The 12,045-nt window shown below is 44.7% G+C and overlaps 1 protein-coding gene across 4 annotated transcripts in view; it reads right to left on the bottom strand.

The window, feature by feature from the left end:
- Positions 1–250: 250 nt before the first annotated feature.
- Positions 251–12,045, bottom strand: part of atp2b3b (ATPase plasma membrane Ca2+ transporting 3b) — a 41,601-nt gene continuing 29,806 nt past the window's right edge. For 2 of the 4 annotated variants that reach the window (XM_056384505.1, XM_056384503.1), the window contains exons 23-25: positions 10,393–10,500; positions 9,921–10,103; positions 251–795 (exon numbers count right to left, since the gene is read on the bottom strand). In XM_056384505.1, coding sequence (XP_056240480.1) covers positions 277–795; positions 9,921–10,103; positions 10,393–10,500 — 810 coding nt within the window. In that variant the 3' untranslated portion in view covers positions 251–276. Of the gene's footprint in view, positions 796–8,131; positions 8,292–9,920; positions 10,104–10,392; positions 10,501–12,045 lie in introns of all 4 variants that reach the window. The other 2 variants (XM_056384507.1, XM_056384506.1) reach the window with 2 other exon arrangements.

Genomic DNA, 12,045 nt, shown 5'->3' with positions numbered 1-12,045 from the left:
GGGGTCGGACTAAGAGGGCCGGAGCAGGGGCGAAGGGAGGGAAAAGTCGCAATGTTCTCAGGGAGTTACGAGTAGAAGTCTCCGGCCATTGTCCACTCCCTCCTGTACCTCCCTCGTCCTTCACTCCCTCCTGTTAGCTTGTTGTCAGGGAGATCGGATGAAAATGTCATGTGTGTGTCCTCAGCCCTCTCTTCCGCTCCCCTTTCCTCCCCCTACCCAAGACTCCGTTCCCCTTCTCTCCCCCCCCCCCCCCCCCCCGACCCACGTTCAGCTCAGTTATAAGGAGGTCTCCACGCAGTAGAGATGGGCCAGGTGAGGGGCGGAAGGTTTCACCGGCCTGTCCCTGCCATGATGGTTATGGTGGTGTTGGTGGTGGTGGTGGTGATGGGGGCTCCGGTTGATGGGAGCAACTGCATTGGCGCTGTTGTTGTTGCCCTGGGTAACCGTTGAACTGATGCTGCTGCTGCTGCTGCTGCTGCTGTTGTTGTTGTTGTTTCGGTTGCACGGGGTCACCGGGAGGCTATACTGGCGATAGGGGCGGGTGGGGCGGGTGCGGGCCGGGGGCTGGGGCTGGGTGGGAGGGGGTGGCGGCTTGCGGAGGGCCGGGTGCAGGTGCTGGTATCTGCTGAGCTCTGATTCGTCGTCCACGTCAGTGTCGTCGATCAGCGGAATGTTATGGATGAGGTCGTTGATGAGGAACTCCGGGTGGGCCATGAAGTTGTGGATGGAGTTGCGGGATTCCGGTTTCTCCCGGCCCTCGTACAGCGAACTACGGAATGCTTTCACCACTCGCATCTGCCAAAAGGAAAGAAGAAGAGAAAGAGAGAGCACAGGAAAGAGAGAGGAGAAAGTCAGACATAAGAAAGGGGGGTGGGGGGGAGAAAAGGGAAACCCAGAGACAGACAGATCTGTGTCCTCCAGCAGACAAACAGAGTGACAGACAGACAGACAGACAGACAGACAGACAGACGGACACTCAGGGCCAGGTGGCTACAGTCACTTTACACAAGATCAAGTTTATTTTGTTTCTGAGAGCTGAAAATATTTTTATCGGCTGGATTGAACCAAAATGCTTGTGAACAAGGTGCAACCGTCTTTTGAAGCACAAGTTAAAGGAATATTTTGACATTTGGGAAGCCTCAGTTAGCTTAGCTTAGCATAAAGACCGGAAACAGGGGGAAACAGCTAGCCTGACTGTCCAAAAGTAACATACTCTGCCTAAAGTTATCTCTTATACAAAAATCGAGTGGTAAAAATGACAAGTCTAGCTTTTACAGATGTCTATGTAGCGGACTATTTCTTGGCCAGGAGTAACTACATGTTCGGTGGTTGAATAGCTTCACACCTATTCCACATCAGATCTGTATGACCTGTGTGTCCATCATCTGTAACTTTCGAAAACCGACAATCTTTGCGCCGTGATTGGCCAGCTGTGCGGAGGTGGGACAGTAAGCAGGGTTTCATTTGTTGTAAAACTACGACTGTAATTTTTCATGTGAACAACCGAGTGCAACGCTATGAATGTCTTCCTGGAGAGACTGTCCGCAAAGGTTTTCCCTGATTTTACAGCGTCTCCCCTTCTCTATGATGGCTGGTGGAGCAGTGGTTTCTCACTGTGGCTGTTCATTAACACTTAACACGTGGTCGGACAATGTGTCAAACAATTATTGACAAGGACAGTTTGACCCTTAAAGGTGCTGGTAGCTGGACATTGTAACCTTCGGACAGTGCCAGGCTGTTTCCCCTCACTTCCAGTCTTTATGCTAAAGCTAAGTGAACTGGCTAACATCCAACTCTCAGCATGGAAGCAAATAAATCTTTCTCAAAAAGTCAAACTATTTCAATCTAAATAGCAGAGAGAGAATCACAATAAGGTGAATAGTTTACTCCTCAACAAGAGCACAAAGTGGGCCAATGATTTTACCAGTTTCTTGTATGAGAAGGTGAACAGCTGGTCCTGTTCAGGGAAGACGACTTTGGACAAGCTTTGAGCTGAATTTGTCTGATAACATCTATGACTTTGTTCAGACAGGACAATGTCTTGGCATAAGTTTGGAACTATCACCAAATTTAAAGTTTATCCACAACCTCACCTTGCTCCATTTCAAGTTATCACAGTTGCTTCTCAAACATAAATAAATAATGAATAATTCAGAGTCCACCTGACCCTGTTTGTGTCCAACAGATGAAAGTGAAAAAAAAAACAAAGTGTTTTAAAATGAGTTGGCTAATGACATGTTTTTGTCAGTTCTCACACACCCGTCAGACATCACAAGACGAGAGCCACCATCACAAAGACCACAGAAGCTTCATATCATACACACATGGCGTGAGTTGTGTGTGTGTGTGTGTTTAGAATATGTGTGGGGAAAACAGTCATACCTCAGCACACTGGATCACATGCATGCACGCACACAGATGAGGGTTGTTGTTAGGCACAAATGGAGAAGAAGCAGGAATGGCGAGTGTGTTAGTTTAATGTACAATAAAATAAGAATTTGGCAAGAACCTATAGCAGTGACCACACGCACACACAAACACAAACACAAACACACACACACACACACACACACACACACACACACACACACACACATGCATGCAGCAGCGTAACTGAGTGAACCAACAGTTGAGTTGTTTCCACATCGTGCAGCTTGGAGGTTGGCGTCTGCATGCATCGGACTGTTGTCAATCATGGGTGCTGTTTGTTAAAGAGAGCTGCTTCATACACGCAAACACATTGACAACTAGACAGTGAGTCAGTCAGTCAGCTTTTCTATGCACACGCGCGCCAGCACACACACATGCACATGTGCAAACTGTACTGCGGCCATGCAGCAGTGAGGAGAGCAGAGTGATTGAAATGATGATGATGCTGATGATGAAGTTGCTGCAGGATATTAAAAAAAACAAGTCTTGCAAAACAGAAAGGTGACATCACTGAGAATCAGCAGGTCAGAACAGTATATGATTGGTTAGATTACTAGAAACAGAGGGTGATTGGTTCAAAGGCCAGAGCAAAGCTCAGGCGTCAGCCCTGTCACACATAGAGAGGCAGCCAGGTCATGCTGAATCAGATCTTTGTCATGCTCACGCTCCCTCTCTGTCGCTCTCTCATACACACACACACACACACACACACATCAGAGTGAGGTCTATGAGTGTGCTTCAAGGTGCATTATGCAGTGTATGGTGTATGGTGTATGCGTGCGTAAACACATTCCTTTGCCACAGCAGTTGGTCCATGCACCCTTCCCCCCCCAAGCCCAAACAGAGGAAAAGAAGCAGCATGAGCTCAAAAGAAACAGAGACAAGTTCAATGCAAATATACTGACAGGCACAGGCAGGCAGAGCCCTACATAGAGACAGTTTGGCCCATTGAGATCAACGGAGAGGAAGCTTTATGTCGACTGCAACACCGACTGGAATCCAAACTGTGATTATGAGAGGCGGGTGGTCGGGCAGCTGAATGGAGATCTGTGCTGCAGTTGGCCAAACTAGGAGGAGTCTCTATATATGACTCTGGCATATATGATAGACAGACAGACGTACAGACGTACAGACAGACGGTCAAGCAGTAGGTTCAGTGCTTATCTGTTTTTCCAAAGAGCCTGTCAGACAGCAGAAAAACACCTCATGCAGACTGAGAAGGTTTCAGGATGTTACTTTCTCACTTCATCAGCGCTTTGGTTTGTTTTCATTTTGTCTCCATGGAAAGAGTAAACTTTCGAGTATATAACGCCCACAGTGTGACCAGAGAGGCCAGGAGGTCAGGGCACTGCTGTGTTACTTATGTCTCTCTCACCCACTTTCTCTCTCTCTCTTTCCCTCTCTCTCTCCCTGTCGGCTCGTTCAGCAGTGCTTGATGGAAAAACGATGGACGGTTAAAAGTACGAGGAGGAGAAAAGGCGCTGGAAGGTAGAGAGGCTGCTGTGTGCAAAACAACTGCTGATGAGAAGAAACTGCAACATAAATACAGGGAGAAGCTGTGAGGTAGATGACGGGTTAATGGCTCCCATTTCTCACCATATGTCCGAACTCTGAGCAGCACCCACCCTTCAATATGTGATGACTGAGCTCTAATCCTCAGCAACACCTTCCTCAGTCCAATACCCTCCTCATGTCTCCAGCTCAGAAATCTTCCATTTGAATATGGGAGAACTTTAACAATGACTTGAGGAGCTGAGGATGGATCTGAGTCCTATATTCCCCTTCATATTCATCTCTTTTCTCCACTTGACTGTCATTGCAGGTAGATGAAAGTGGCCCAGTCTGAAATGAAAACAAACTGGATCCATAGATCAGTTCTAAAGATCCAGAGGAATCACTAAGGTCGAGCACAGCTCAGGTGGATGAAAGCGTGAAGCTGAGGTGTATCATTTTAATATATCTATTTAATATTTTAAATGTTTCTTTCAGATATCCCTGGACTCTTCTCTTACCCAGCGATGATAGATTTGGCTGTAAAAGTATAAAAGTCAAGGAGGGTGACGGTGTCGATGTCAGAACTTACGCACATCATACTGCAACGGGGCATGGTGCCAAGCATGAGGGCTAGGTCTGCTTTGCAAAGAACTCTGGGTAGTGGATTGAAGTAATGACCCTGAAGCTTGCTGTGGGGAGAGGTCAGTGTGTCTTGATAACACACACTGTAAGTAATCATTTGTAGAGTGTATTTGTTGCTTGTGTATTCCCACATCAGACTTAAAGCAATGATAGGAACGTGCTTTACTCACTTTTTGGTCACCAAACCCCATAAAAAGACCATAACCAACAGTGTGTTGTCTCAGCTCTTCCCTACTCTGTCTGTAGCAGTCACCCCAAGCTCCCAGGTTCTCACTGAAGATGTAAACTTTAAAAATGGGTCATAAATGTTTAAAAAAAAAATGGGTGAATAATATCCTAAAACAGATGTACTGTAAAGTCAGCAATTTTACTACTTAACACAATTGTGCAGTTGTTAAGGACAGTTTTCAGTCAAGGATTTGGTGAACTAGTGTGTTATTAGGGCCTAACCGTCTAGTCATGGAAGTAATGGAAACACGTGAACTGCGAGAAAACTCTCATGTTGAATAAAAATGTAAAATTAGAATTATACACTTGCATGAGGTGGTTTTTCAGACTATTCGACAAAGCAATATTTCGCAAAAGTGAAATGGAAACACTTTTTGTGCAATATTCATGAAACTTTACAGGTGTGTAGTTGATCAAGATGAAGGCCGGGTTCAAAGATAGTGTCGTCCAACCCATGAGGACTGAGTACTCATGTAATAATGTAGTCATAAATACTAAGTACTGGGTCCGATCAGCAACATGATCCCATCACAAAATGGTCTCTAGTGGATGGATTGGATGGACCATCAGCGAGGCACCCGGTCTGGATTCAAGCCCAGGCCACAGCGGTCTGGACTCAGCCATGCTATGTGGTACACCTGTATCAGGTAAGCTACCAGGGCGCTTCCTGCTGGATGTAGTTTAAATTACTTCAATGACTTTAACTTTTAGTCTATTGAACTGTACTTTGCGTTTAGTGCTGTTTAGCAAATGTTAACTTGCTAACATTCAACAACTAAGACGGTGAGAATTAAACCTGCTGAACATCAGCATGTTAGCACTGTCACAGTGAGCATTGTGAGCATGTTAGCATGCTGACATAAGCATTTACAGTAACTCAAAGCACTGCTGTGTATAGTGCAGCCTCACAGAGCTGTTAGCAAGGTTTTAGACTTTTAGCCTTATTAATGGCTTTTGGACAACAATGGGAATCTGTGACAGAGGAATGAGATACATCAGACTGTGACACACAGGCAATACTGTTAATGGGATGTATTCAATGTTGGTTCTGGTCTTTCTATGGGATGTGTTGACAATAAGAAAACTATAGAATACCACCAGATGAAGTAAGCTACACTTTTCTGTGGCTGGATCTGAATTCTGCCTTATGTGTTTACCCCATCCTGAAAGTTAACGCAAACAGTAACATCTGTACATTTTATCTGACCACAGGCTGCATCCGTACGACAGGAAATGCTTCAGATAGGCAGCCCTGGTCACATTAAACTCAAACTTCATGTTCTCATCTTGTCCCACTTGCTTGTCCAGGTCCATGAGGTTTTTGATCAGGAAGTGAACCACAAAATATTAATTTGCTCTTGAGTAACAGATTTGGACTCAACAAGTCCTCTGGATTCAGGAAAAAGAATTCAAATTGCTAGCAATGAGCTCGCAGTGGTGGGATACGAACCCTGGTTCCACACATTGAATTTAAGTCCCTCCGTCAACACCTTTGTCATAACACCTGTCTTTTCTATCAGGCAGCCAACCCTGCAGCAATTATAAAGTGATGGAGAGTACTTAAACAACACCCAGGTAACTCCTAGGGTCTGTGCAGAGAATCACCACAACAGTGAGGTGTCAGCAGTACCAACATGGGCCTCTCTGTGTCTACACCTAAGGGGGGTGGAGCAAGGTGGAGAGGAAGGCAGCGTGGAATGGAAGGAGGGAAGGATGGACGGGAGGGAGCAAGGAAGGTAAGGAGAAGCAACTGAGAAGACGGATGAAGACAATCAAATGAAGAAACGAGCACAACCGCACGCATGCATGCACACACACGCACACACAGATGCACACACTCGCACACTGACAGAGAAACACACAGAAGTCAAACTACGGCTCTCGGATGTGTCAGCAAATGCACACACGTGAACACACTTGCAAACAGGCACGCGCAGAACTGACATACTGAGAAATCAAGAGAAAACATGAGGGGTGGACGCTACTCTAGTAAGGAGATGGAAGGATGACAAAAAGGGATGAGGTAAAGGACAAATTAAAAACCAATAAAAGAGAAAAATAGAAAAAAATGAAGAGAAACCTACTAAAGAAATCTTATCAGTATGCTACACAAGAGCCTGTATTTAGATCTGGTAAAATCTAAATACCTCTACAAAAGAATAACTCTACTTATGAAGAACAATTAGAACACATTTCCCAGAATATTTCTGCAAACAGGGAACCTGTAATATCTCGTAAAATATAGAAGAAAGAGGAGAGAACTGTGATGGAGAGAGAGGGGGGAAAAAACAGACTGGACAGAGAGAAAAATCAGGACTTTTTGGAGACATCGGGGGGAGTGAAAACTTGTGACGTCAGAGCTGGAAATACTGTTACAGAAATAACCAGGTGACAACAGTTGCAGCACTGAACAAAAGTGAGAGGAGCAGAAGAAGGAGAGAGAAAGTAAGAGCAGTAGAAGAAGAGGAAACTTTTTTTTTGGACTGAAGTCTCGGAAACAGCAGTGTGTTATGGGGCTTTTATACTCGAAGGTTTACAGTTTAGAGAATTGCAGAAGCCATGTGAAAGCCATTTGGTAATGAGTATGAATTCTATGGCAGTGAATTCTCGCATTATCGCAGCATTATAATAGGAGTCACATAATCGTTACAGCAATGCTCAGTTGTCTTGGATTTTTAGACAAGAGAAATGACACCACTCCTTTAGATTAGAGATGTTTACAGCCGGGGTCAACCACAGTAACCACGCTTGACCTCATTCACAGACAGGAAATAACACATGGTGCAGGAGGAGCTGCCATTCCCTCTCTGAACTTTCAGATGTGTCCTTGACTCGTCAGAGAAACTCAAACTATTTCACTGCTTAAATTTCTTCTTTCAAACATGAGTCTTTCTTTCTCCATTTCTGTCAGGACACTTCAGACAGAGAGAGAACAGCCAGCCACCTCCTGTACCGACCAACACTCAACAACAAAACAGATTCTGGACTGGGACCGGGACTGGATTTGGACCAGACCAGATCAGACCAGAACTACACAGCCGGTCAGGACTGGGTGCTGTTTGAAAAGGGGAGAATAAGAGAAAAGAAGAGAGGAGACATTGCACACACACGAGCAGCGAGCGAGCCGGAGGGGACACAACCATAGAGAGTAAAAATACTGCAGTCCACGTGCCGTGCAGCAGAGTGTGTGTTCGTGTCATGAATGGGTGTCTGTTTGTGTGAGAGAGAAGGTGACTGCAAGTGTGTATGCAGGTATATGTGTGTGTGTGTGTGTGTGTGTGTGTGTGTGCATGTGTGCATGTGTGTGCATGTGTGTACATGCGTTCGGCGGACTCACTCCCGGGGGCTGGGCTGGTATTGGCTGTTGCGGTGGAGAGAGCTACGTGAGAGGGGGTAGAGATAGTGTTTACGTCGTGGAGCTGACTGAGCACGGAGGAGCGCCGTCTCACCGCTCCCTGAAACGAACCGCTTCGCTTGAACGTGCTCACTACCTCCATCTGCAGGACAGAGACAAAACAGCAGCACTCAGTGAGGGCAGGAGAGGCCGGTCTGAGAGCGTGTGCCTGCATGTGTGTGTCCCTTTAAAACATTCCCCGTCACAGCAGAAATGACAGAAACACCACTTTAATTCCCTTTGATGGCAAATGTGCAGTGATACGTATCACAACTGCTTTCTGCACATTACTGACAGACAAGATTATAACTGATGACTGCATGTGTGCACAAGCCTGAGTGTTTGCTTGCATGTTTACTTGTTGTCTGCACACTCAGACGAAACGCTCTTAATGAAAAACTGACCACTTTACGCAAACACAGGCACTTAAGCAGAGAGTCTGGACTGGCTCTCCAACACTGTTCAGGAGGCTGTTTCGCGCTCTTGTTTTCCATTCTCACACAACGCAGTGTGACAATCAGTCAGTTTAAGTAATCAAGCAAGTTAACAGCCTGTCTCACAATGTGTAAACATTCACACGCACAAGTGCCACTGCAGCAACACACACACACACACACACACAATTTATCCTCTGTCATGATGTTTATGAGCGTCTAAAATACCAAGTCAGAGAATCCAGAACAGAAAAGTTAGCTGTGTTGGAGAGAAAAAAGTGGAGTCGTTATGTTTGGCACAAGTCAGAAGAACAGCAAAGACAAGATGAGAGAGATTGACTTTTGAAGAGTAAGAACAATTCAGATAACAGGGTTTAAACTTAAATAAAATTGGTCATCTGTCAGAGAAGAGTCAATAATGAAACATGTGTCTTGAAGAAGTTTTTTCTTTCTTTCCAAAAGTCTCTTATGTTAGTTTGTAAAGGTCATGACACCAGCAGTTTATTTAGGCAATGTTGCTACACAAGTCAGAAAAAATCCCCCGCCCCCAAAAGCAATTTATATGTTATCATAAGGCACCAGGTTTAAAGGTCCCATATTGTATAAAGTGAGATTTCCAAGTCTTTTTTTATCGTAAAGCAGGTCTAGGTTCTATATTAATACTGTGAAAGTATCAAAGCCTCAGTCCACAGAGAAATGCACACAGCCTGTATTCAGAAACTGAGCCTTAAAACAAGCTGTCAGGACTTGTTACTTTGTGATGTCACAACAAAGCAGTCACCGCTCTCAGCCATGCCCCAAGCCCCGCCCACCTGTACCCAATCCAACCTTACAGGATTTGCTTTCTCTGAGTGTTTACCTAAAATCTGCTATATTTTAATTAAATCACTCAGAAAACAATTCTTACAGACCTGTTGTTACTAGAGCTCCAGAGAGAAGCCTGAGAGAGGAGATGTAAAACTACATTGAGATGGTTTTTGGTTCTTAATACCACAAATATATCTTCTTATAGACGAACACTTCAAAAAAAGACAGGAAAGGTTTAAAATATGGTACCTTTAAAAATTGCAAACATTAGTCATTCATATTGTCTTCATTGTACACATTCCCCGTCTCTCTGTAATTCAGCTTAAACAAACTGCTCGAGTGTCATGACCATGTGGAGCTTCTGGTTGAGGTGTTGTTGTGTCTGGATATCTGTGTGTGTGCGTGTGTGTGTGTATGTGTGTGTGTGTGTGTGTGTTCCTGTGAAAGACTTTTGGTTATGGTTTGTTTTTGAAGGTCAGTTCAAACAGTACCTGGGTCTGGATGCGGTTGAGGCCTCTGAACCAGAGGATCTGTCCGCGGCGCAGCTCTCTCTCGGCGCAGTCGATCTCCTCTTCATCCTCTGCCAGCTCCTCCCCTTCCTCCTCCCCGGGCTCCAGGCCCAGCCCCGCCTCCTTCAGGCATGGAAGCCGCTCCGTCGGCACTGTGGCGATCACCTGGAAGCCAGGTTTGTGACATTGTCATTTGAAAGAATACGCTTGTATGGTGTTATACTGAGCAGCTGTGAGCTTTTCCAGGCCCCCCCCACCCCCCCGACACACAAAGTGGATCAGATAAAAACTGATTATTTCAACTGCCACATTCAGCAGAGAATAGAATAGACCAGAAGTGTCAGTGTGAAAATGTTTCCTTAGCCTCACCTCAGGGGAAGCTCTAGGTAAACCAGGCCTGCCAGCCTACACTTGCTCAGTGTGGTTTGACTCAGCAGGCTGAAGAGCTGCTTACCTGCCCCCAGAGCAGCTCTCCAACTCCCACGAAAAGACACCAGAGCCACTGCTCCACGTTGAGAGGGGCGCAGCTGAAGGGCTTCCCTCCCCACTGCACGATCACGATCTGCGGCAGAGACACGGGGAGGGATATGATTACTGTCAGACATGCAAACACAGAGTCAGGGGAGGAACCAGCACTGCACCATCCATCTCTGCTGCACCCACCACAGTCAACATCTCTGCTGCTCTGTCAGGTCTTCGAGTAGGAAACACCAGGTGACATTATTACTGTAGTCCCTGCTGTGTATGTGCAGAAACACATGCCGACATTTTTTGTTTGAGTATTGTATTTAATTATTCATGGTGTATACCTAACCTTTAATGGCGCTGAGGATCATACTGTCTTTTCACTTGTGTGCGTAAAGTATATACCAGGAGAACATTATGTTATCTGGGCTGGTGTGTATGAAGCTGCACAGTGTAAAATGTTCGTCTTAAATTTGTCAAAACACAAAAAGTGTGGGGTCGTTTTTCTCTCATTATTAGAATTAGGAATAAATCCCACACATACACATTAAAAAGTCTAATTTGGTCTCAGCTCTAAAATTATTCAAAAGGTGGGAAATGCACATATTCGCTTTCTGGCTGAGAATTAGATGTGAAGACTGACACCACTCTCATGTATGTCTGCTTCAAATGACGCTGGAGCGAGGAGACAGTTAGCTTAGCCTGGCACAAAGACTGTAAACAGGGGGAAACAGCTAGCCTGGCACAGCCAGTAATGGACATGTTGTGGTCAACACATTGTGGTTATACAGGCAGTTACATGCTATTGACTACCCTGTTAATTAGTGAGCTGAAGAGGGGCTGCGAGGCAGGAAACTGTAAAACATGGTGATGTACTGTAATGTTTACTACATTAGCCAACATCAGGTGAGTTTGAAAGAGAAACAATGAATAAGAAAACAAAGAACAAAATTAAACAAATTGTAAATATACATACTCAATGGTTTATCCTGTATATCCTTCTTTAACTCTTTTAAGTCTTTCTCTTCTATGAATAATATCCCAGATAGGCTGTGTACGAAGCTGTGATGCAGTCACTGCAGTCGGGTCTCAAAGGGGAATTACACCTATTTTATTTTGTATTTCAAGGTTTGGTGAAAAAAAGCTGTATAAATACTTTATGTCTCCAGAAAGATGTGTGAGGTCTCATAAATGTCCTGTCAGGTGGAGTTTGAAAGACACAAACTGACCAGACCTCTGTAGCCCGCTCCTCATCTCTGCTTGAGGCTCCAAGCTACATTATCTGAAATTAGCATAACACACCTGAATCTCCCAATGAACTGTCAGTGGCCATGTTGCATTGTGGGTAATGTAAGAACCAGGTTATGACAAGGAAAATGACTGTGTGGAATAAAAAAAGATCATCAATTTCGATTGGACTGACTGAGAATTACACTTAGACTTTGATCAAAGCTACTTTTCAGCCTCTTTATAAAAAGCCTCTAAGTCGTATGTTTAAAAAAGAATTTTTTTTAGATACGTAAGTCAAAGCTCAGGATGACTCTCAAGAACACTCATATTGATTTAATCTATCTACCAGGAAATACGGTAAAAATCATGTTACACTGTGGTGTTACTGGAAAGCTTTTAAGAGAATTCATTC

The sequence above is a fragment of the Seriola aureovittata genome, chromosome 9 (assembly GCF_021018895.1).
Source record: "Seriola aureovittata isolate HTS-2021-v1 ecotype China chromosome 9, ASM2101889v1, whole genome shotgun sequence".
Taxonomy (NCBI): domain Eukaryota; kingdom Metazoa; phylum Chordata; class Actinopteri; order Carangiformes; family Carangidae; genus Seriola; species Seriola aureovittata.
The sequence above is the reverse complement of the archived record's forward strand: the minus strand, read 5'-3'. Positions and strand labels throughout refer to the sequence as shown.